At 43.2% G+C, this 27,193-nt stretch overlaps 1 protein-coding gene across 9 annotated transcripts in view; it reads left to right on the top strand.

The window, feature by feature from the left end:
- LOC111872852 (plexin-B) overlaps positions 1-27,193 on the top strand; it is a 620,835-nt gene that overhangs the window by 137,850 nt on the left and 455,792 nt on the right. For all 9 annotated transcript variants that reach the window (XM_023867057.2, XM_023867062.2, XM_023867060.2 and 6 more), the window contains exon 3: positions 19,008-19,184. In XM_023867057.2, the coding sequence (XP_023722825.1) occupies positions 19,008-19,184 (177 nt within the window). The remainder of the gene's footprint in view (positions 1-19,007; positions 19,185-27,193) is intronic.

A 27,193-nucleotide genomic window follows, 5' to 3' on the forward strand; every position in this document is an offset into this window, starting at 1 on the left:
TCATTAATTTGATCATGCCTTTTATTGTTATTTGCTTTTGGTACGGCTCTTCTATTGTGCTGCACCAGCGATGTAATAACACTCAAAGTAAACATCTAAACATGGATGATTTTGATAATTATCTATCAAAGTAGCTCTCCTTGACTGTGTCTTCCGTTCGAGAAGCACGCAGCCTCTCCTCTGGCTTCATTTGCTTCGACTTGCACATAATTGTCCCCTGGGAGAGGCACTGATTCACAAAGAAGCACATAACTACCGAACTACGGGATGGAAAGTAGTAATAGTATTTATAACCATAACTGCAGCAATATACATGTGTAATATGGGTGCCATAATTCTTGGATTACAAACAGTAACAACAATAATAACATTTATGATGACAATGAATATGATGACGATGATTATGGTAATGACAAAGAGCAAGAAGGGGACACACGGTAGCGCAGTTGGTTGAGGCACCATGCTACGAGCCGGAAGGTCGCGGGGTCGAATCCCGATGAGGTCATTGATTTTTTTTTTCAATTGAACTAATCCTTCCAGCCGCACTATGGCCCTGGGGTCGACTCAGCCTCTTAACAGGAATGGGTACCAGGAATATTCTTGAGGGAAAGGGCGACCGGCGCGTAGGGCTGACACCCTTACCGCCATCTATGAGCCGATTGTCTAGAAAATGTGGGAACCTCAACATCTCACAACCCTATGCGCCTTCACGGCCTGTTACAGGGATAACTTTACTTTTTTTACTTACTTACTTTTACAAAGAGAAAGAAAACATAGATGGGAAGAAAGGTAGAGGCGGTAGAAAGGCGAATGGAATGAAAGACAGAACGAAAGAAGGAAATTAACGAAAAGTCAAAAGGATGGCGGAGAAAAGGGGAAGAAAGGGGGAATTAGGATAAATAATTCCTACACCTTAACTTGAAATTGTATTGGAAAGTACCACGAAGAAAATGCCAGGAATTTGTCTGAGTGTATGTAGCTCGATATGGAGTAGTCCGACCAGTTCAAACGGTGTCATTCGGCACGCCTATTGGTTTGTAAGCAGGGGTAACAGTGCCTGTGTGGGACATCATGTATTGTCCAGAGATACAGTGTAAGCACAACTATTATACCAACATTTATTGATCCCTCTGGAAGTCTTCACTTGGCCTTAGACGCCTGCGCCGTAAATTTATGATCTGGACACGAGGAGCTTGTACTTAATTTCGCTGTAGACTTCTGAAGTCACGGAATATGCTCCCACACGACTTACATGTTTTGATATTGAGGGAAAGATTATAGATAGGGACGGTAAGGGGGCAGGGTGACATTGAAAGTGAAATGCGTTGGTTTCCCCTTCCGTTTGAATTCCGTATTCCTTTTCCTGCAGACTAGCTTTCGCCATCAATTCCAATCTGATTAGCCGTTGCGGACGAAGTTTGAGACAGGAGTGTTGTCATTAAAATGAATTGTCAATTGGTTCGTAAATTGAATATCTGCACCACTTTCATCTCCTGCCTTCTCCCATTATCATCAACTTGTCCCCCCCCCCCATTTCTTCGGTCTCTTCACATTTTCATGTTGTAGCTGCGTCTGACGACCTGAGGATGTGTCAGTACCTGTTCCATTGGTCCCTGAGGAACGAGAAGTCATTGGTTCCTTCAACGACACGGTTGTCAAAACATCTTTCTAAGAGGAATAGACATGAACTGTGGTTTGGTAAGTTTTATCCGTCAACACAAAAAATGGGTTTTCAATCAATCAGTATTACTCGAATTGAATTTATTATGTTTATTGTATAATACTGCCTGATGATGGTCCCATGAAGACCGAAATATGTAGCGGTAAAAAACAAATTTAATATGAGTAATATTGATGGATTGAAAACCCTATATTTTGTTGCTGACGGATAAAACTTACCAAACATACGCTTGTGACACATAACAGGACACACGCTGTGAAAAAAAGATAGATATGAAATAATATACTTATGACAGAAATTTTAATAAATGTTCGTGCACGATCGAAAATAATTATGATTTACGAGTTTGTTTGTGACAACACTTCGTAATGGGCTCCGTAGCTGACCCAGGTTCCATGGAATGGGGACATCGCTTACCACAACGCAAAGCGCATCGGACGTGAAACAGTTCAGTCACCTCATTGAACAGCTTATAGTTACTCAATCGAACAAGAATTTCTCCCGGAAACGCGAAGATAAATTGTAGCGTTGACAAGAATTCACCGTTGATCTGTCAGTCACTTGAAGCAACGTCTCTACACGCTGTTTGACCAGGAACCATTATCTGAATTAATTTACCATTCCGGCATTACATGGTGTCTTCTTTTAGGTGTTCCCGAATTAACTTTTTGTGACATTTCACGTTTTCTTCTTAGGTGTAAATGAATCTGTTAGTCGAATTATTTGCCTCTCCAGTCCTAGTAATTTAAGGATTTGTGGTCTGCACTTCCGTAACTTGTTGAATGGTCGTTCTCCTCTCTGAGACCGCAGTTCGTTCTCTCGCGCCAACTCTGTTCTGGTGGAGGGGAATCCCAGTAGCCAGATTAACGATTTATCAAACACGCCGGAATGGCTTGCTCGTTGAATCATGTAAAATATTGGCTAACAGTTCCCGTGCAGCAAGCCTAGCTTTCCAGTCTGTGAAATAGAGGCGGTCGGGCGGGGGTCTTGAGACTGGGGCTGCACCGAACAAGCAGATATTCCTCTTTTTCAGTGACTTACTTAGCTCCTGTGGAATTCAGTTTAATTGGCTCATAGATTTCATTTAGTTGTGCGTAGGTCTGTGAAAGACAGCGAAGTGACATACATCTAAATTGTTACAAGAACCCTCAGGGTAAAAGTAACCATGAAGATGCATGGAGCAGTGGAGTTATGTCTCCGGCATTCTTGATCTCAGCAGTAGATGGACGTGAGTAGTCAGGTTCACGCTCTGGCCACTTTACCCCCAGGAAGAGGATCCGCAGTGCCAATTGACTAGGAGGCTTTTGATACCAGAGTACTGAGGACAGCATTTGGAAGTGGGAAAGACCATGTGACAAAAGACTAGAGAAACTGACATAGGCCTAATGAAAATCTGCATCAATTTGTCATCCAATGTTAAGACGCGTGGGGGAAATGACAATTGCACATACAAAAAATTCGCTTGAACATTTCAACAGAAGAGGCAACTTGGACCCAGAACACAGTAATATTTAAACAAACAGAAAAGAAACTCCGTGACCTGTAGTCCGCAAGCGAACTATACCGACCGAACGACCGCCGCTTGTCGCCGAAGTTCTTGCCAACTTTTAGCGAATATAGGGTGTCGCGTGGTCAGCGCAACGGATCCCCACGGCCGTTAATCTCGGTTTTCTAGACCGGAGCCGCTACTATTCCATTCAAGTAGCTCCTCAATTATCCCCACAAGGCTGAGTGGACCCCGTTCCAGACCCACTCCTTCTCAGAAAATCTGGTAGAGCCGGGAATCGAACCTGGAGCCTCTGGATCTTTAGCCAGGAACTCTGACCACTAGACCACAGAGGCGGTCTAGTAATGTTTAAAGCGAGACAGAATTGTTCAGTCTGCTTTGCAGTAATTCTTGTGGAGAAGTTTTAGGCACACGTTTTCATTGACTTCATGATTCAGGCGAGTTGCGGAACCTGAGTGGAGATACACATGAATAGGCGAAATGATTGCATCCCTTGAAAAGACTCGCTGAGGTTGTGACCTTCTGTTATAAAGCTTAACATATTCTTTGAAGAACACACGTTGGTACTTTTGTAGGTTCAATAGCCCGGCGGTGGGAGATTTAACCTGAATCAAGAAACAGAGTCGCGTTAGCGGTTGCGCCTGTGAAATATAAAATGAAATGCCAACACCGACAGCAGCGCCACTAAAACGTCCTCTTCTCTAACTGCGGAATTTTGCAAGAGACGGAGTTCTTTTGTCAGGAGTAGCCGAGTTTGCCTTCAAAACGGAAGAATGTGGGAGGCCATCGCCGACAGATGTATGCTTCTTTCATTATTAGGCTTCGCGGAATTTTCTGCGTTCTCATCTCCAGATTCCGCACTTACATACTTACCGACCCAAACGCATTCTTAAAACATAACCTGCAGACCTTCCGCCTCTTTCAGCCGGCGTTAAAATTGCTAATAAAACTCTGTAGTTATGCTCTAAAAGGGACAAGTGGACATTTAACGTTTCCAGTCTTATGATGAAATATAAAGTAGATTGTGTACTACCAATTTCAACAGCGAAATTTTACGACGGGTTCGAATGGGAAAGGCGGTGGAATGCGATTTCGAACATCGGAACGTTGTCGTACTTTGAGGGCAAGACTCAAATTGGAGACTGTTGCTAAAAATTCCACGATTCTGAATTAGTTTTTTACACATTTAATATTATAGAAGGCATTGACTCTTAAAATAAAAGGCCTTATCCTCTATGGAAAATATAACCGTTCCTGTCCTGTGTAACAATATATCTTCTCTCCTCCAGTAACATTTCACAGTCACGAATGCATGCAGTGTTACCCAATCTGGTAACGTCATATGTACCTGAGTGTGTGTGCGTAGGATTATTCATTTTTGAGAGAAGTCATGAGTTCATCGTATAACAAAGACGGAAACTGCATTCGTGTGTTATTACTTCCTAAACCCTGTAAGGCCATTAATTGCAATAACCTGCGATTAGATACAAAACTATAATCTTGCTTGTGGTTCTGTATGGGTGTGAAACTTGGTCTCTGACATGAAGGGAGGAAAATAGACTGAGGGCGTTTGGACCGAGGAGAGATGAAGTGACAGGAGGTTGGAGAAAACTGCATAATGAGAAGCTTCATAACTTGTACTCTTCTCGAAGTTTAATTAAAATGATCAAGTCAAGGAGGATGAGGTGGGTAGGGCATATAGCCCGAATGGGGCAGAAGTGGAATGCACATAGGATTTGGTGGGAAAGCCGGAAGGAAAGAGACCACTGGGAAGACCAAGGCATAGGTGGATGGATAATATTAAAATGGATCTTAGAGTGAGAGGATGGGTGGTATGGATTGGATTGATGTGGCTCAGGATAGGGATCAGTGGATGGCTCTTGTGAACACGGTAATGAATCTTCGGGTTCCATAAAATGCTGGGAAATTCTTGAGTAGCTGCAGAATTGGCGGCTCCTCAAAAAGGGCTCAACTCCATGAGTGAGTAAGTAAGTAAGTAAACCTACGATATTAGAACTGGAAACAACGACTGTGAATGTTGTAGACAGTTTCTCAGAACCACAGAAGACATGTTTGCATGGCCAGAAAAATAACGTTAGATCAGTCTTCAGAATTACGCAGTAAGTTTGCGTATACTACCGAATGAATCTTTATTAACTATTCTTCGATGATATCGGATGTAAATTCGTTGTTGCTGATAGTTCGGTTACCTCTGCATGCTTCAAATACCACGAAGCTCTCGAAACATTTCCCTGCTGGAATCCAAACGTTACATGCAATGAGAGCTGACCGTTTCAATGAAACATACCATAGTCAGCCCACAGCTAATAATTATACACATATCAGGTGTAGTTGGGATTGATCTGTACACGTTTTCTGCACTCAGTCATTGACCAGCTCTACTAAATTGTTGAAGTGTCCCTACCTGCACGTTCTTGCCAATTTGCTGCATCCTCTGGCTAGAAGGCTTCGTGTTTCTGATTTCTTATTTCGAAAGCGGGGAGTTTCTTTCAGAATTTTTGCATGGGTTACAATACCGTGTAGTCTCATAGGTACCACTGTTCGGAGGAACAGGCTGAAACGAAGAAGCAGAAGATTCTACCACCTTCGAGAGTGCACGATGCAGTAAGTGAGAAGACCGCAATACACACATGCGCATGTTTGTGAAGAATTCGTTTAATTGAAACGCGTTCCTACTCTTGGTGCTGTAGCGGAACCGTCTACAGTGCAGGGTGTGTCTGTCGTGATTCAAATGCGTAAATCCGTAAAGGCTCGGCTCAGAGAGCGCTGTGTCGCCTGGACAACGGGTAAACGTGTTATGCATTTCCAGTTCATGGGGTGTTTCTGTTTATTAATGCTGTGTTCGGGTTCAGACAGAACTTTACCATTGGAGGCCCGTTCTTACGCCACTCAGAATGCGGTACCATCGAATTAACACTGGAAGGCTATTCTACAGGTTTCAGTGTTTTGTGCAATGTTGTATACTTATCTCACTGAGCTTGAAGTGAATTCAAATTGTATTATTGCTAATTACAGAAACATAGCATAGGCACAAGATCTTTTTATTTGTGTGTTTTTGCATATTCTTTGTATGGAAAGGATATTTTAAATGGAAGCTGTAGACAGCGATATGCTCTGTATTATGTTACATGCTGAGCTTTTTATTTACTACTGACCATTTATGAAAATAAAATCGATTTGAGCTGTGACGCGGAGGCTGTATTGAACAGACGTGTTCCATATTAAAAATTCCAACAATTTGTTTTCGTGTAGAAGTCTTGTAAAAATTCCATCGAAATCCGGCCGTTGTTTGGAAAACGAAGTATGCGAATTTAAGCGGCTCCCCATTATGCGTTCATTTCATCCAGTTTATGGAAAGGCTGGACTATGAAAGTGATGGGAACTGAAACAGCGAAACGCGTAAAGTGAATAACTTCATTTGGTCTTGTTAATATTATTATAATGTAGAATGTTCAGCCGGTCACAGTAGCGATGCGGTATAAGGCATGAACTATCTTCGCTCGCTCGGACGCTGGGATCGTGGGTTCGAATCCCACTCAAGGCATAGGTGTGCGTTTGTTCTGTGTTTGTGCTGTGCTGTGTTTAGTTAGCGGGCTTGAGACGGGCACATCACTCGCCCAAGGAGTCCTACCGTCTGTGAAACATGGTTACGGAACAGAGTAAGAGCCAGGGCCCTGATTGGGCTGGAAGGGCCATTGGAAAATGGTAAAATGTACAGTAGAACCTATGCTGCAAGATCTTTTTTTACAGTTGTGTAGTATCGCTTGTCATCCTACCATGTAACGTAACATAAACCTGTACTCATCGAAGAGGAGGCCCTATTTCAAAACACGCAAGAGCCTTGGGACGGACAAAAATAGGGTCACGGGTCCCAGCGAGACCCGAAACCAGGATTGACTGTGGTGGTGAGATCCAGCAGCAATTTACCCAGTCGACCCGAACTCATCATGAATTAAGCCACAACAATTCTTCAGTAGTCCCACTGTATGAGATGCCCAAAAGTGTAGCTATAGGTCGTGTGCACCCTTTTTTTTTCTGTTGTAAAATTCAGAGGCTTCCAAAAGTGTGTCCAACTCGCCGGCAGTAGTTGCTGAAGTCACGCAAAAATGGCGCAAGGCCAATGAGGCCTTCTTTGTTACTGGAGCACTATGATGGGGACATGTTAAAGACTCGAGTGAAGACGGAAGATTCCTCCGAAACGTTGGTAACGACCTACCAGATTACGGTACGTCAGACATGCCACCGTACTTACTAAACTGACGAAACACACCAAATTGCAAATTAACATTAGTGCCAGGTAGATGGACTACTGAAACTGCAAGGCGATAGGATCTGCTGTATGATTTATATATAGTTCGAAAGGAAGATGGGGCATAGGAAGACCTAAATACGGCAGGACATATATCACGTTTGAAGCTCGGAACCAAGGCAGGTATTTAGCAGTAAACCATTCGTTGTTTCATTCATCAGTGAAAAAGTAATGGTTAATATTGAAATACGTAACAGCAACAGGATTATGCTTCAAGTAACCAGTCTTTGAGAAGGAAGAGAAATGAGTGCGGTGCGGCTTCACCTGACTCAAGACGATGTTCAGTGGCGAACACTGAAACGAACCTTCGGTTCCATAAACGCAAGAAATTTCTTGGTCAGCTGAATAAATATCACCGTCTGTACCAGGACACGTCACCATGCACTGTAATCTTTTGGCGACAGTATGCTACCAGCGTCTTCTGTTTGACGCAAGCTTGTCTTTTGTGCCAAGCTGACGGTTTCCTTCCCTACGGGCGTCATTAAACCACATTCAGAACACACTGCTTTACGAACATTATGTTCCTGAAATGGTTAATTATGCTATATGTGATATGATATATATTACCATAAATGTTGCTTGTACTGCGATGTAAGCACACTTTGTTGCTTGTGTAATGGAGATAATGATCTTGAGGTCTTTCGGCTCCGCCATTAGTAAGTACAGTAACCCTCGTAACAACTGAGAACCTTGCCTGGAGGATTCATAGCTTTCCAGATAACATTTTGTTGAGCATGGATTCTTGAGTTTGTCTTAAATCTAATCTCAAATAAGTACGACGTCTCTCTTTGTGTTTTTTTTTTGTGCTCATTGACATGATAAGTTGATACTGACGGTAATAAGGAGTCGCGTTTGGACTTGTACTCCGGAGATGCTCCGTCCGGATCTCGGACGCGACACCGACTGTACTCATTGAGGCCTTTCGTGGGTTTCCTGAGTCGCTCCAGGCAAATGCCGGGGTAGTACATCGGTTAGACCACGACCACCATCTCCATACTAATTCATTATCAGCCGTCTGATTATCGACGCTGCATAGTCTCGATACTGACAGCGTCGGTACATAACCATAGTCTCGATACTGACAGCGTCGGTACGTAACCATAGTCTCGATACTGATAGCGTCAGTACGTAACCATAGTCTTGATACTGATAGCGTCGGTACGTAACCGTAGTCTCGATACTGACAGCGTCGGTACATAACCATAGTCTTGATACTAATAGCGTCGGTACGTAACCATAGTCTCGATACTGATAGCGTCGGTACAGAACCATAGTCTCGATACTGATAGCGTCGGTACATAACCATAGTCTCGATACTGACAGCGTCGGTACAGAACCATAGTCTCGATACTGATAGCGTCGGTACAGAACCATAGTCTCGATACTGACAGCGTCGGTACGTAACCATAGTCTCGATACTGACAGCGTCGGTACATAACCATAGTCTCGATACTGATAGCGTCGGTACATAACCATAGTCTCGATACTGACAGCGTCGGTACGTAACCATAGTCTCGATACTGACAGCGTCGGTACGTAACCATAGTCTCGATACTGACAGCGTAGGTACATAACCACGTAAAGTTTTCGTTTGACACAGAACTGTAAGTGTAAGACAGCGATTCTGTCGGTAAATATTCTGGTGTGTGCAGGGAGAAGTGGGCGTACCGTGAAACAGACGGTCCCAAGAATTACCATTCTGTATCGAAAATTGGAAGAAAGAAAGCTATTTTAATTGTGTTTGTAGAAAGGGGAGGGAACATGGATGAAGAGTGAGATCCGAGGGCTGGGAGAAATTTTGAAACTGAGAGGAAGAACTGGATACAGCGTAGCCTTTGCCTGAAGATGTTTGGGCGTTTACACGAAGGAGAACGTGCTGGCTGGACATGAAGAGAATTGCTGTCGAGGAACCCCATTAGAAGAGGGCTTGTTAGAGACTTAGACGTAGTCGGGAGGACGCGATCGAGATGGATCTTAGAGAAACAGAGTGTAAATTTGAACACCGAGACTGACGTAGGGCAGGGCAGGGTTCAGTGACGAGCTGCTGTGAGGGACTGACAACTTTCTGAAGAATATTCTACAGAGTAAAGTTGGGGGCGGGGGAAATGATGTTCGGACTGGTATTTTATAAAAATTTTAACACAGAATATCGCTCTTATGAGGTTAGCAACCCTGGTTTGTATTCCAGAGGCTTAGAGTTCGATTATTGGCCCGGGCGCAGGTTTTCCAAACTGGGGTGTTCGTCGTTTGCTTCCATCCTCGAGAGCACGTACATCTTACAAAACTCAGCATCAACAGTCATTAATAGTTTTCAGGGGCACGCAGTAAGTCTACTTTTATTTTTCAAAATAAGGAAAGTAGGCTACAAAGAGAACCACGTTCGAAATTAAGAAAGTGAATCCGGCAGACAGTCTGTAATACATTTTTTGTTTTTACTTGAAGACGTGTGTTATGTTTTCCGCGGTTAAAGAAAACAAATTTCCGATTGCAGTAATTGTCAGTAGAAGTGCTGTTTGTGTTGTGTCACTTTGCAGTGCGCCTGTAGGGCAGGAAACCTGGCTAGTCGCTTCGAGTTTACTGGACAAGACAGGTTGTTAACTGATTCGCTACAATAGTGTCGGTCCAAGTCCATTTCTTGTATGAAGACGAGATTTTACAAAGCGGTGATAATCCGATACTAATTGAAATAAAGCTATTCTCAGCAAGCAGATAGTTGAAAATAGGTCATATGTAAACATAAACACCACGAAATAATAATCATCTCCGGTGTCTGGATAACGTTACTGGACACTATGTTAATACGAAACTAGTGTTAAAACCTTCCGAGAATTCAGCGGGTGTTTCGTCATGTCGTATATATACTCTGCCGCACTACTGCCATCTGCTTTCTCATGTATTCCTTTACAATCCTAAATGATATTGAATGTTGTGTAGAGGCGGACGTTTAGCGCCATCTCCCACGAATAACTCTTACATACAGCCATTATAAACCGTCTTATACTAGTATAGTGTGGTGTGGTGTTGTGTGGTGTGGTGTGTGGTGTGGTGTAGTGTAGTATGGTGCACTTAACCCATCGCTGAAATACATACTGGTTCCTGGTTCTTATCATGCTTACATTCGTGTAACGTGTTTGGGCGCTAGACATTCCGTTGCTGTGGTAACCTGTAATTGCTTAGTGGCTGAAAAATCTCACGCTTGCCGTCACATATATGAAAGCTTTATTATCACATTTGAAATGCAACACGACTAATCTTTCAGAACACTTAAATCCACCATGGCAAGTTTTTTTTAGTACGTATGCTCTAATTATTTGAGGGCAGTTGCATCTTTATTGTGGGTCGTTATTCTGAATGTTCTGTTGACTCGTTCGTGCATTTGAGAGACAGATTATCCGTACTACATTGTAATTACGGGACTCATAAATAAAAACATGGTATAAATGGTTTCATTCGATGCATTAAGACCATCTTCCGTTAAAATTCTAGACTAGTTCACGTCTGTAGTGATAAAGGTTCGTCATTTGCTAACTGACTTTAAATCGATATGCAGGCAGTCTAGCGTTATAAAGAAGTGAAGCAATTTAAGAAATCGTGTACTTTTCATTGCTTGTCTTACGGGAGGTAGGTAGCTCTGTGTTGGTATTATGTTCTGTTTACTGAGTCAGCTTGTGTTTGCATTTATACAATGCTGTCTTGTACTTTCCTCGTCTTGTGAGTGGTTGTACATTTTAATAATGCAGCAAGTCCTTATTAATTATGGAACTTGTTAAAGAAAGAACACCGCATCAACTCTTTTATCATTTACTACACGACGTTTAAATCACAGGTAAGAAATATGTTTTAAGAAAGTAACTGTGTGGTTCAGCAAGCGAGGAGTAGTCCTGTGGAAGCCCTTGACATGCGTGCAGGTGAAACAGATTTGTTAACCCTCTAAACTTGTATTTCGTAGGTGTCTGGTTCGAATCTCAGCTAGGCTGACAGAACTTTTCGTACTTTCTCACTCTTTCCAGTCTCAAGCTGGGGTAATATGTTTAAAGAAACCACTGAGGTTTCTTCCAGAACTGCATGTCCTTTTTATGATTATCCAAAATTAAGCAACGTTGTGTAGGCTTAATCCTGTGTCTTTGAAGTTGTGAAGTAGCCTTTTCCATTTTGTTACTTATTTTACGGCACACTGTTCACTGTTTAGATAATATATTGTGGGAGTGGAGGGGACTGTAGTTGGATTCTGAGGCAACTTGCAGTAAATTACTACCTCAGCATTTGCATGGAGGCTGTGAACAAAATTACGAAAAACCCTCAATCAACCGGGACAACCCAGAACGAAACGTAATCCTTTGAATTATATAGAAATTCGTTTCATCACATACAAACCTCCGTGGCTCCCTTACAAAGACCGACATGTTAATGTTGTGTAGGAAAATAATCACTGTTTTAGTCTGTCACTCGTACGTCACACGTAACTCACTCTGTGGGTAGGCAGACTGCAGAGGTTTTGAAGTTGTAGTAAGTTTAAAAACAGCTGGGCTTTAAAGTTTAAAACAAAATAAAATGAAGAAACAAAGCCGCTGCTGTGTTGTTCAAAACGGAACGTTGGCTGTTCCCGGCTTTACTTTGCAGGTAGCATGTAATATGTTTTACTTTACTGAAATACAAATCATTTAATGTTCATTTTACGCCAATTCTCTTTGTACCTGTTCCCTTTACACCATACATAGAGTATTGTCTGTGGTCAGTGCAGTCGCTGTGAATTCATCGTGACCCTACTTCCAATACTTTATTGGCTAATTTGGAAGCGAAGCAGTTCTTTTTCTTATGCTGTGAATATCACCTGGTGCACGACTTGCACTGGGATTTCCAGTACGTTGGCGCGATGATTAAAAAAAAGAACACTTAATTTCGTTACATCGAAACGCTGTAGATGCAGACTGCTAATAAAACGTTTCAGTTTGCAGCTTATTTAAATGTTTTCGCTGTTCCTCTTGTTTGTTTTAACAGCGATCACTTCACGTTTCTCTCTTGTTGTAATGCATGCTGTACTTCAGTTATTTTCATTTATCTGTGTGTTGGGAGTTCGAGGTAGCCTACCAGTTTACACGTCAGTCCACGCAGTGAGGAATTCGATCCCCACGCAGTTCAGTACTCAGTGCGATTTGGGGCTACTGATCCCGTCAGAAGATTCTCCTTCCGTGCTTGTTGCTGTGAATAAGGAACTCTATTAATTCTGAATGAGGGCCTAATTCATGCAAGCGGAGGAACTAGAAATTTAAAATAATTTTAACGGATTGCGACGCCTTAACGTCTAACATGAGCCCTCGCCTTCGAAGTTCAGAGGTAGGAACTCAAGTGATGACAGGAATTTGCTTTGGATATTGTGGTGGGATTGATATAGGACATACCTGTGGTCTCGTGGTTTTCGCTGAGTTGACAGTTGTTTGGTTCTTAATTGTTCCCTGTGCGAAGTTGATTGCGTAACGGGAAAGCAGCTTCTGGTTAAACGCTTGTTTGGCCTCCTAAACTGCTGGACTGGTTAAATGAAACCGGATAAGTTTGATGTTTGGATCTTTATGGTAAACACAGTTCTGCTTTGCTATCAGTGCAGCAGCATCCATACCAACACCAGACTTGCTTAAGTTGAACTTTCTGCTTGGCCAGTAGGGTTCGTGGCACAGATTGTCACGTGATATAAACTAAGCTCCACTGAGCCAGTTACAACAGATTTAAGTTGAAACACTGTGGATGGTGTATAGCGAACGTAGTATTATCATAAATCATAAATCCAGGCACTGAATTTGTACAAATGAGCCCGCATTATTTCTATCCTGTTCTGGAAATTTTACCGTAGGATGTAACATTTTAGGTTTTTCGCGGCGGTGACTATGAATAATGCCGTATTCTGGGATGTGGCGCCCTGTAGATATTGAGTAAACCAATGTTTCGGAGGAACATCGCTTCCATCTTCAAAGTTAAAAATTCGCGAGGGAGGAACCGGCGTGATCGGGCGCCTGCAGTCTGCATCTGTTGTTATACTGTAGCATCCTGTTGCACGTTTCACTTTTTTTCTTTCCTGTGGCGCTACAGCCCCAATTTGGACCTAGGCCTACCTCCATGAAACTCTCCGTTTCACTTCGGTTTACTAGATGTTACACATACGGTAGGACTCCTTGGGCGAGTGATCAGCTCGTCGCAAGGCCTCTACCTGTAGACAAACACAGAAAAACGCACACAAACGTCCATGCCCTGAGTGGGATTCGAACCCACGATCCCGGCTTCCGAGCGAGCGAAGACAGTGCATGCTTTAGACCGCTCGGCTACCGTGACCGGCGCACGTTTCAATTAGTGTTTTTAATTAGTTCTGCAGTCTTATGTGCAGCAGTTTAAAACTTTATAACAGCAAGCAGCCGGGATAGCGTAGTCGGTATAGCGACTGGCTTACGGGCTGGACGACCTCGGGGCCGGAGTTCGATTCCGGTAGGGCCAAGAATTTTCTCCACTTCGTCCATACTGGCTCTGGGGTCCACCCGACCTATCCAATGGGCTCTTTGGGGGGGGGGTAAAACGGCCTGGCCGTGAAGCTGACCACTCACCTCCAGCTAGTGCCGAAGTCAAGAAAACGTGGATCTATACATTCACTCCCCCGTACGCCTTCATGACGTAGTGCTTAATTAGTTAAGCACGGGAACTTTACCTTTTACCTAAAAGAAGTCACTAGGACATGTTTCGACCGACGCGGTGATCATCAGATATTAAAAGTTGTAGCTGTGACCACTTCGGTCGAAACACTACTACTAAAAAAACAGTAGTAACCCTACTACTACTACTACTACTACTACTACTACTACTGCTACTGCTACTGCTACTGCCGCCGCCTCCGGCTCTTATTTTTTTACTTCTCACTTTGATCATTCAACTACGATCATGACATATATCTACACTCCCTCCCGTGTGATGCTGAACTAGTCCACAGCCAAGTCCCAGCTGCTTGTTAAAATGCAGGTCATCACTTCAATTAGCTCTCTCCCCCAAAACAGACAAAGGCTTCCACGTCTTACATATTCATGTGTTTACGTCATGAAAATCAAATTCCATTAATAATAAAATGGACCTAACTTTCTGTTATACTAAACAGAATTATTTAAATATTGGCTTCAGTATCAGCGGAGAAGCCGATTTTAAATGAATATTCTTATAAGAAATGTACATCGTAAGAATGTATTAAAACCTGCAGTGCTGGCTGCGCTGAAGCCAATTCTCGGATTCTGAGGTCACGTTTTTTTAATATGCATAGTATGTAATTTGTGTCACTGTGAAACGTTGCATCTTATTGTGTGGAAAGCAGGGCAACACGAAGTTAACAGGAATATAATTGCGTGTACTGAAGAAGGCTGTAAAATGGCAGTTAGGGTATTACATAACTACGAACTCCATGGTTTGCACATGTTACCTTACATTGTTAGGGTACTGACATCTTGATGACTACGGTGGGCAGGTCATTCAGCTTGGTTAAGGGAGGTGACCGTGAGGACAGTGAACTCTGGAAGACTACAATGGGCTGGCCATGTAGCACATACGAGGGAGAACAAATGCACATATGGTTTTAGTATAAGAACCTCTTGGAGAATGGCCACATGGAAGAAGAAGAAGAAGAAGAAGAGTGAGGGTTTAGCATAGCATTATGGTTATTCTCGGGGAAGACTTAAATAGGCGGAAATAGTTTCGAGAAGGCTAGACATTATGACAAATGTTCACCCACTGAGTGACTCACCTGGGTCAGATGTTCGGATGATACTGCCGGGCTACTTAATTCTGTAAGCCTTCATAAGATTATAAATTTTAATACGTATGTATTTCTAATTTTTAAGATCAAAATACTCTTGACACTGAAAGAAACTTGTAAGTATCGCCTGCAATGATAAGATGTACATTACAGCGTTCGGTATATTAATTAACGAAATTATGCTGTCCCAATATGAGCGCACGAATATGTACGAGGTAGTGGCGTTTACCGTATACAAACATTCTCATATACGCACTGCGTACACAGCACTTTCTCATACATCCTACGTATTACGAAGAATGCGCGAAAATGTATTGTAATGATAAAGGAATGGATCTCGACATTTTGACGGATTTACAAGTTTTCAGCACGATTCAGTTCGAACAAGTGGGTTTTGGAATGCCGCCTGTCGGTCTCTGTGCATATATGTATTGATGCGCGCCTCGCTGGCGCCTGTACGGTCCAACGGATTTTATTAATGTTCTGTATCCAGGAGCTTATCCGTCATAGGTCGGTCCAACTCCAAAAACAGAGGCTCTTCACATTGGTCGCAGGACACCAAATGGTCATTTTTCTCAAATGGCTGTATGATTTGATCCCACACATTTCCTGAGCCAGCATCTCTAAATAATACTGTAGAAGTGGCGTCTTGAGGAAAATAACTTTGCCCGCATTAGGGTTCAAAACAGGGAAATCTCCTCTGTCGAAACCGGCTTTACTGGTAGGACGGGCTGGATTATGGTTCAGAATTTAGCGACGAGCAGTGTTCTACCAAGCAGCAGTCGATTTCGTCACAATGGTAACGTGATCAAGGTCAGTCAATGATAGATGAGGAAGTGGTGCAGTGTATTTGCACCACCATTTTAAGACAGTTGAAGGCCTCGCTGGCTTCCCATCGCGGCGGCCCGGGTTCGATCCCGGGTCTGGTCAAGTGGGATTTGTGGTGGACAAATTGGCGCTGGGGCATTTTTTCTCCGAGTACTTCGGTTTCCCCTGCCAATTTTCATTCCACGTTAGTCCCACCCCACTAGCATTAAAATAAAAAAGTTAAGACAGTTGAGCTGATGGACGATGGACATAACGTTATTCTGATATCTGTGGAAATTTGAGCTGATAGGAACATGAGTACAAAGTTGATAGTGTTCATGAAGAAATTGTATGAACAATTAACTGCGGCTTTTATTTAACCGGGGGTTAGTGGGGAAACTGATATAGGAGGCAAAGTTATAGCTATAATGGGGGACAGAACAGATCCATAGAAAATTTTGGCCGGTTACTTTGACGACATTATGGTAAGCCTTACGGCTAGACTAACTGTATCTATGGCTCTACAGTCCCTGTGGTGGACCTTGGGCGCTTTCTCAGTTTCTTAACCCATACACAATCGGCAGAACTCCTAGGTTGGGGGATCAGCCCATCGCTAGGCTGCTATCTACACACAAAACACAAACACGCACAGAAATCCATGTCTCGAGTGAGATTCGAACCCACGTTCCCAGTGTTTGAGCGGGCGAAAACGATTCATGTCTTTGACCTCGCTGCTACTGTGATCGGCCCTAGGGATTGACCCGGGCTTGTGAAAATGGACGGATGGACGGACGGACGAATTTGGCTTAGGATTGGAGATTCTCACAATGAAGGTTATGAAGAGTTCTGCCTTCTGGGGTGTAACACCGTGTAGCCGTGAGACGTACCGCCTCTGTCTTCAGGATTGAAGAGTAAGTGAAAGAAGAAACTAGTATGAAGGAGGAAACAAGCAGAGACGCTCTGAATGCTTTGTGCTCGATGCTGGTTTCTCGTTTGGCTTACTGTTACACCCTGAAGAAGGAGGCGACGTTTTACTCTGAAGCTTCGGTTGCCCTTCAACGACCCGCACGGCGATTATGTATGCCGGATTTAACTCTATAATAATATTGTACATTGGTGGGTTGTTATGAACTCTGTCGTTAATCTTCCGATCCGGTACAAACTGGGATTTTTTGTGTTAGCTTAGTCACTGTTAACTTTCCCAGTTTGACTCTGTGCCATGACATTACTTAATTTTTTTTTATTTCCCCAATTTATTATACAATCTATCCAGCTATTATGGATAATAAGTACTAGTTATGATGAGTATAAATATAAATGTAATTTAACATGAAGAACGTGTTCCAATGAACTCGACATTACTTAATAGGAGTAAGAATTCAGTGAATTTAGAGCACATGAACTTGACCTGAGATGACAGCGCAAGCCGTTTCTTTATGAATATGACTGTTCAAAGTCCCTTTATGTATGATAGCAGAGGGTTTCGGATCACTGACTTGCATGTGGTCGCTGTCTGTGTCTCTCCGTCCATTATGAACTGTGTTTGTTTCACTTGTTACTAGGATGTACCACAACTTCTGCTTTTCATAGACCCCTCTAATTCAATTGCATTGGGTTGCATATTTTGTTTCCACATCTCGTCCGTTGAGTTTGGTTTAGTGGAGTACAGTAGAGGCGGAATGGAAACGTAGGCTGTTTAGACGTCTTCTGTCTGGTGAAATGTAGAGGGGCATGCACTGTCTTCGCTCGCTTGGAAACCGGGATCGTGGGTTTGAATCACACTCATGGCATGGATGGTATGTATATATGTATTATGGAAGGGGGTGGGTTTCCCCATGCACTTAAACAGTTATTGGGTCCATTGTGCGTCCCCATGTTAATTTATACTGTCGCCATACCCTACCCGTAACGGTGCGTGCCATCAGCCCCCGTAGAGCCAACGGGGTCGGCCCCCGGTACCTTGATGCTTCCCCCATCCACCAGAGGCATTGGAGACTACTTGGGCGTGAAAGGGCCTGTAATTTAGCTCAGAGGTCTCCTAAAGACATGTGGTTCTTTTGCGTGCCGTAAATCTATGACACGGGACACACGGCTTAAAGTCCCTCCCGGAGGACTTGTTCCCTGAATTTTTCCGCCCGTAAAAATTCCACGACCTCCGCCGGGTTTGAACCCGCGTACCTTGAGTCATGAGGTGGGAACGTTGCCCCTAGACTACGGAGGCCGCTTGGCAAGGATGGTTGGTTTGTGTGTATGCGTTTTTCTATGTTTGTGTACAGGTAGAGGCCTTGCGACGAGCTGATCACCCGCCCAAGGAGTCCTACCGAATGTGTAAGGTCTAGAAAATCCGAAGTGAACGGAGAAGTTTATTGAGGTAGGCCTAGGCCCACTGGGGCTGTAGTNAAGAAGGGAACACACATCACAAGACGCGGTTTACACAGAAAATAAGAAAAACGACCCCGTAGTGAACGAACCACATGCAAGTTTTAATTAAGACAAATAAGATGAATTATCTTAACAAGTTTTAGCGAGTGTAAATTTATCATAATTGACAAATACGGACTTTTTAAATACTTTTTAAATGGTGTTGTGGAAATATATGAGGGCAGGCAATGCAATAGATTAGCGTAATTGGGACACCTGATGATGGCACCTATGTTGCCGAAACATGTTGTGAAGTGACAGGTGAAATTGGGTGCACTACAAGACGGCCACTGTATACAAATAATGGATGAAAATCATTGCAACAGGACGCTACAATGCAACACTACACGAGTATATGTACGTGTTGTGTATAGAAGAGCTTCTTCGTGTTGTACCCAGTTTGATGTGACATACGAGTACATTCCAGACATTCAGAATGTCCAGCAGAATATTTGAACTTACTTGTATTTTCTTTTCTTTTCAGGAGACTGGCAACATATTGAATTTTTGTGAAGTGGGGTTGAAAATCTCGGGGGTTGCCCCAATAAGCAGTCAGGCGGCCATACACTTCCCTAACACATCGCTTACCTCAGTTTCCATGGCGACCACTGAACGACATACAGTCGCGTTTCTGGGTACAGCCAACGGCAGTCTCAAAAAGGTGAGTTTGAATATGTTTCGTAATGCTCCTCACATTACAGTGCGTTAGCCGCTGGAGTTAATGGGCTATTTTAACCTTACTTATCATCAGATGAGATGTGAGGGAGGTCATGAATGAGGAGTGGTGATGAATGGAGCCATAGCACCTCGGAGGTCTGTAGAGGAATTCACGTATCATACTTAGACTAGAGTTGACACTGAATGGGACCAGAACCCTGTATCTCTCTTGTATGTAACAGTGCTACAATAATGAACGGGTATATTCAGTTTCAGCAACGTAAGCTCTGACATAGCCTTATATCAACTTCAGCTGACGTGTTTTACATGTTATGTCCTCATTAAACCTTTTCATTCTTTTGCCCCAGGCGAAGTTCGAACTGATCATGTAGCGAATGGTGCCGTCTGCACTGTTCCATTATTAAATCGTGGGATATATTTATTTTCTTCCTGATGATATTTTTGAAGGCTCACCGGAAATCAGTACGATGAGCCCGGAGGAGAACTCGGAGCATGGACAGTGCAGTAGTCCATAAGGATGGCGAGGTCAGCAAGATGATTAGGACTTTTCGAAGATGCGAAATTTCAGGACCATGAAACTTAACCCAAACACCGTTTAGAAACCGAGCCTTTAGAGAATAGAAAGCGTACTACTATATCACAAAGACCATCCTGTTAATGCTGGGTAGAGAGATACTTGCTGTTTATGCCGCACAACTTACGTAGCCCAGAAGTATCGAGTACGTTCCTTGGGCAAAACGTAGAACTCCCCCCCCCCCCCCTGTGCAGAAGCAGGTTGGAGCTATGCATATAGTTACCGGTCTACTGCGGCCTTACGTGGGGCCGTGTTATAGCTCAGGCGGTTAGTCGCCGGCTTGACACCACGGCGGCCAGGGTTCGAGCCCAGGCCAGGCCATGTGGGATTTGTGGTGAACATAGTGATACCGCGGTATGTTTTCTCGGAGTACTTCGGTTTCCGCGGGCAATTCTCATTCCACCGACTACTCCAGACTTATCATCTACGTCCGTAGCTGGTACAACAGGCCAGTTAGTGGCCCACGTACCAGGTGGACTCAGTCTCACCTCACCCCAAGAAACTAAGGGCGAATACTAGTCTTGCGTGGTGTGACTACAAAAAGTTCGCATGGACGCCGTATTGGCTTTATTGGTGGCAAGAGATTTGAAAACTGTGAAGTTGGTTTGTGACATTCGGTGGAGAGGGTAAAAGGAATGAAGTCAGTCCCATGTAAGATTTGGCCAGTCGGTCCAACGTTGTAAGCATATGTATCTCATTTGGCAACCAGAGTGGAGGAAAGGCGCCTCCCGTTCACTGGTGCAGGGACCGACGGTTGAGTCGTGCTCAGCCCTCGCGGGCGGTGTATTCTGTGCCACAAATAAGTCGCTTATTGTAATGTCGCAGAGCCGTGGAGCTCGTGATCCTTTACCACGTGTGCTGTACACGACTAGTTGCACAGCTGTTTTCTCTTGTGCCCTTCGAGGGACTTGCACAGTCATTTGAATTATCTGCATCTAATAAGGATAGGGCCAGTTCTGGTCTACATCGTTCATGAACGTCTGCTATGGATGGCATGAACACTGCAGTAGGCGATACTGGAATTTATTGGCAGCTAAGCAAGGCTGACACTGTATTGCAGTATAACTGCAAGGTACAGAGCTTTCTTTGAAAAGTTGTTAGTGAGCTGTTGAAAGGATCCGTGCTTTTAACAAGACCGAAAACCGAAGTTCAGTTACCATCTTCACAGGAGCATATCATGGGAACCAGTCCTGAGCCTGTAAATTCCAGTCCATACCCTCACAGCTTATTAATTTAAGATTATTTATAGCCTACTTTCCTGAACTAGGCTTATGTGATCTCCATCATATCTACGTGTCTGTGTACCCCCGTATGAAATTCTGAATGCCTGAACTTGGCATGTCTATCGTGACATCTGAGCGGCTTACTTCACAAATCGCTACCGTCCGTCTGTAACTGCATCTGTATCCCTCCTATCCTTGCTAGGAAAGGACTTGGTAAAGTGTAGAACTCCTTTCGTTGCTACGCAACAGCTCGGTAAAAACGTTGCTGCTGCAACGAATTGTTGTCGTTATTTATGCGATCCGTGTCATATCGAAGGAAAGTAGTCAGTTAGTTCTTCCCAGAACTTTTGGTTAGTATTACTTTTCTATCTACATCCAAATGTTTCAAGATGTCCCCTAACTCGAAGTTTTAATGGTGGATTGCTCTGCGTGTTTTTCATTTTACTTTTGCGTTCTGCACGTTTCATCCAGCTTACCCGTCTTGGTTAACAGGTAGGTCTGCATATTGTCCGCAAAACTTTGTTCTCAGATATCCTCAGCGTCTGTTCCTGTCCCGGAATGAAAGACCAAGTTTCATTCTCAAATAATGCAAGAAGTAAAATTATGGGTTTATGCATTTGAAATGATGAACGATTCACAACTAGATGACAGCTGCTGCTTTTCGAATTTAAGCTGTTCGAAATTTAAGTTTTGCCAATCGAGAACATTGTTACTAAAGAAAGAAGTCGAAAGACTGCAGGGTGGTGAAGTCGTACTTAACGTTCCTGACTGTAAATGTACTCCTATATACGGATTTTGGTGAAATTGGTCTAAGTGCACTATTCAAAATGAACAGAGGCACGAAATAGTGATCGCTGAACTGCCCATTCATTTTCCATGCGTTTCAATTAAAATTATCTTCTCTATTAATCTGTGAAGGAAAGCTGTGAGTTGACTGCCAAGCCCGGAGACCAGCACGCTGGAGCCACGAAGGATCCGACGTGTTGCTGGATCGGAAAACCGATAATGCATGTAGATTCGTATAATTTAAACGATGTCTTGGCAGCTTGAACGACTCTTCTTCACGAGTCTTATATAGATTGTTGCTGCCCTCTGTTTTACCGCCAGGTTGATTTGTTTTATTATACAGTTGTGTCCTACTCATAATATTTGATATAGCTTGTCGTAAATAACTGACAATTTTTGGTCACTTAAGGGCTCTTAATTACATTAAGATACAAAACTCCGATACCGAACCTGTTTCATATGAGACCCTTAGCTCCGTTTCATGAAAATTCATCGTGGCAAGAGCTATGGTATATAACCTTTCGGTTTAGATCGTGTCGCTTGCTTAATGGTGCCATCCATTGTGTGGCATGGGGATGCAGTGCCGTGCTAGGACCTGTATCTTATAGATGCTGTTATAATCTGCACCAGCTCCTCCTGCTTCCACTCTTTAGTAATATTCATTCTAAAAGTTTGTGACGAAGGGAGGGACTGGCTGTATCGATTGGCCTCTGCTTTTTACCTGAAGACGGAGACCGAATCCAGTCTCCGAAACATTGTGTTTTAAATAAAAACTGGATAGTGGATAATGTACAGAAAGACAGCAATTACATATTCATTCTGTTATATACTTCTGACGCGAGGCCTAGAATTCCAGCATAATTGAAACACACGGTAAGGTCCCTTCCATGCGGCAGGCATAACACCGAATGCCAGTCTCGAAAATATGGGTTTTCTTTTTCAGTTTAATAAGAATGAGCAGTGGAGGTACATGTTTACATAATTTGCCATTCTTCTACAAAAATGTTTCGTCTGTTTTCTGATTTCCGATATTAATATGCATCTGCTAAAGAACGCTCACTTTTGAAAATGAGAAGATTATTTACTACACATTTCATGCTACGCACGATATATATCGCTTAGAAGCAGAAAGAAAGAAAGAAAGAGTGACAGAAAGAATTCGGAAAATTATAAATCAGAATAACTGGCTGTAGGATTTGGTGCCAGGACCTTTCAGATGAAATTCCTTACTCAAAATGCGAAACTTTTTGTCCTTAATCCCACAAAAAGACACGTTTTTCGCCTGTACTACACTCTAACAGAAATGAATACCAGGAATCTTCCTGGAGGTAAAGGGCGGCCGGCGCGTAAGGCTAACCTCACCGCCGTCTGAGACCCGATTGTCTAGAAGATGTGGGAGCTTCGACATCTCAGAATCCTATGGGCCTCCAGAGCCTGTTACAGGGATTAAATGTGTCAATTGTCGGGGAAGAGTTTCAATATTTCTTCGTAATGAGCCGGTCTGAACGCTGTGAAGCAGAGAAAAATCTCTTATTCCTGCCGCGAACCAAACCCCGACCGTCCAACCCGTGGTCCATCCTTGTGCGGACTGATCTGTTGCTTTTATTATTCGCCCACGTGCATTCTGCAGAAATTCAGAATTTTCAAACCCTTTAACAACTGAATTTCTTCTAAATAATATAAAAATTCAGCTCGTACCTCACAGGAGACACGTTGCGTCTCCGCTACAAAGACAAACTGGTTAATGCTGTTAGGGCAACAGTAGCTACTTATTATTTGTTTATTTTAGTTATTTAATGACGCCATCATTATCGGGGCTATATAGCATTGATATAGGATGATAATGAGTATGGAGGAGTTGACGGAATGAGAATTGGTAGGGGAAACCGAAATGCTTGGAGAATACCTGCCCCAGCGCCACTTGACTGTCACAAATCCCACACGATGGAAGGATGGCTCTATGCACACCACCGTTATGCGTCGGGTTTAGAATGAGATCTTGGAGAAATGGGGTTTGAACGTGTGCACTGGATTCCTATGGTTCAGGATGGGGCCCAGTGGCGGTGTCTTTCAGTTTCAGCTAGGCGACTATCAGTTTCTCAAAAAGAAGTCTACTCCGTGGAGTTATGGTGTATTTTTAAATTTTCTTAGAGCATTTAGACTTAAGTTACGTGAATTTGTCCATGACCTAATGTTTGTAAATTACTGCATTTAATTCTCCTGTACCCAATATCGACTTGTTGTGGCTGAAGTTGCCTTATTACCGTGTCCTCTACAGAGCGAGCAGGACTCTGCGTCTCATTAAAGCATAGGCAAAAACAGCTGTCTTTTGTATTGTATTCATAGAAGAGATGCAGCTGCAGTTTTAGACGTTATGATATCGCCTTCACGTGATGGTGATTATGAAATTGTAGCATATGCTGTAAACAGCACTCACTAATACGTGCTGTAGAAGAAGTATATGTTAGTGTAGAGGAAAGAAATTTGTACATTTTATGAGCACTACTGAGATAGAGAAGAGGTGAATTAGCTCATAATGTGAAGAGTATTATAGAATCTAATGTATTCAAGACGCCATGCATTTAAGAGAACGGGTCTGCCATGCTCGTGGGGCCAGCCTACCTGTGTAATGACCAGCCTCGTCTCCACATTAACAACCCTCCGGTCATACCTGTTATTTTCTTTCGTATTAATTTGCAGACAGTGTAAAAACCCCTGTGTTTGTGTCATCTGTACAGCACAGGGCGAATCGTAACTCAGCCCAAATTTACAGCCTGTTTCCAAACAAAAAATTCTTCATTTGTTGGTTTGTGGAGATTTCGTGGAATAGTCTGCTTTTATCCGGAACGTAGCAACGGCACACAGAGTTTGTATAGAGTCCAGAACGTACAACGGATAACAGTTCAGTGATTATGCAGCAAATGTCACTTGTTTACGTGCGACGCGTCCCTCTAAATCTTATATAGAAGTTTCTTACATACTATGCGTCCTTTAAACCTTCTGTACATTGCACTACACGTTTCGACCGATATTTGTCATCATCGGATGTTTAAAAATTGCCGGTGGAAAGTGCCGTGCTACCGTTTTGTGGTTCTGATATTCGGTATGTTGTTCCATCTACGCGCTCGTGTATTCCATGGTGCTGGGCCTCTTCCGAGACTACTCGTAGTCTATTCGTAGTGTAGACACAGCACAGACCGGTTCTCACGGTCTCTTCGCTTGCGGATTTCTTATATTTTTCCTTCTACCCTGAAGATGGAGGCGATACGTTCCTCCGAAACGTCGGTTAACACCACATATACACGGTGCCAAATCCAAGAAGACTGCTTTCTTCATAGTCACCGCCGTGAAAGGCTCAAATCTTACACAGTTCGTTTAATGTTATTATGTTGTAACCTGCAAGAAAGAAGAAGCAGGCTTGTTCTGCTCGCCACCTTTTGGTTGCTTGATTTACTCTTCGACCCTGAAGATGGAGGCAGTACGTTGCTCTTCTTCCGAAGGGTCGGATGAACTTCTGCACGGCGTTACGTTCCAGTATACAACACACATCAGTCACTCGTGATGTCTTGGGCCTGAATTTTACGTGAGTGAAACTGCACTAAAGGCAATACAAATTATATTTTATTTCATGGTTCATTCGTACATTCTCTATGGAATATGATAAATTCTACTTTTATCTCGAGTTAATAAGAAGAGAGCGTATATATTTATGTTTTAAACCCCATGCACATTCGTAAATGAGATTAAAAATAAGGCGATTTGGGTATATGTAAGGAGCATTTTAATGACCATTCGTACTTATGTAAAGAGCCACTGTTACGGTTTTATCGGCTGTGAAGTCTGTGAGGTCATCAGCTTCAAACCGCCGCTGTAGTTCGGCGAAGCAGCTACAGAAAAGGATAGGAAAAGTAATTTCTTGCTGCGGAGAAGAGAACAAGTCAGTTCTGTCAGCTCGTAGTATGACTCCCAAGCTGATATAAAAACGAGTGAAATGGAAGTTGAATTATAAGTCTAGGAAGAACCCGCTGAAGCAGAAGTGAGTTCCATTGTACGCAATTCGGAGCGAAACATTCGTTATGAATATGCATTTCTTCAGCGTTCTTTGGATTTAAACAAATCTGATGCTTCCTCTCGAGACATATTCTGCAAAATGTGGGTTTTCTGATTACATCGTAGAACGCAGATGTAGAGCCCTTTGAACATATTTCCATTTATTCTTGCATGAAGTTAAATTTGATTCTTGCAGTTTTCAAACTCACTTTTACACACGCACGCACATGCACACAAGTATGTACACGTACTTGTCAGTATTCAGTCGATATTCGGTCAGTTTCCGGCAGACCGAGCAGATCCAAGCATGTTGCAAATTTCACATTGTTCTGTAGAAGCTGAGGCCGCTTCGGCTGTATGGTGATGTTGGTTTATAGCTTGTGGATGCGATCTGGATCCTCATTCGGGATTGTTTTTAGTCTTTATTAATTACACAAACTGAATTTCTTCTGTGTAAGATTTGAGCCCTCTCGGTGTCTCCACCTTATCGTGGTGAGGGGGTTTGAGTATGCCAAGGACCCTGAGAGCTATACCAGCGGTAGCGTAGCTACTGGCAGGGCCTCCTTTGCTGGACAGGTCAAAGGGTAGGCATCAGACGAAGAGAGACGCCAAAAACCACAAACTGATGCCGGAAACACCGTCATCAGTAGCGACTTCAAGCACAGAGCAAATGATGCTCGAGATGGTTCAAGTTCGTATAGCAACAGGCGTGACCAGAGTGGTTTGAACGGCTGTTGTACTGCGATGTGTAAAGCAAATGGAAAAACTCCCACATCACTTTTCCTGGATAGTCTCTTTCCAAAAACAGAAGATCGCATTAAGTGGAGGAACTGTTTTGGAAGAGACTGTGGACCTGTCGTCTGACAGATTACTGATGAATGAATGAAGATTAGAGGTTTTCACGGCGGTGTTAGCCAAATTTTTCGGAGGAACGTATCGCCTCCAACTTCAGGGTAGAAGACAAGAAGAAATACCTGCTCTAGCCTGCTGGTACACTTCCGCTCCCCCTCTACCGATTTCCCATGTAGCCCCTCTCACTTCCCTTCCTTCTCTTATACAACTGGGTCTACTCGACTGCACTCAGTCTGTTGCACCTGCTCACGCTGGTTCGCTCGCGGTTTTCGTCTGGTATTGTACCCTGAAGATGGAGGCGATACGTACCTCCGAAACGTCGGTTAACACACTATCTACACGGCGCCACATCCCAGAAGACTGCTTTCTTTTTAATTTCTTCTGATCTTTACACTCAGATACTGCGGTTACAAATATTTTAATTCAGTTACATGTTCGCTTTAGTATCTTACGGTTTCTGTGCTTAAAAGTTGTGATGAAAGTGTCCTGGAGGGTGAGATTTGTTTA

This window comes from Cryptotermes secundus, unplaced genomic scaffold (genome assembly GCF_002891405.2).
Source record: "Cryptotermes secundus unplaced genomic scaffold, Csec_1.0 scaffold298, whole genome shotgun sequence".
Classification (NCBI taxonomy): Eukaryota; Metazoa; Arthropoda; class Insecta; order Blattodea; family Kalotermitidae; genus Cryptotermes; species Cryptotermes secundus.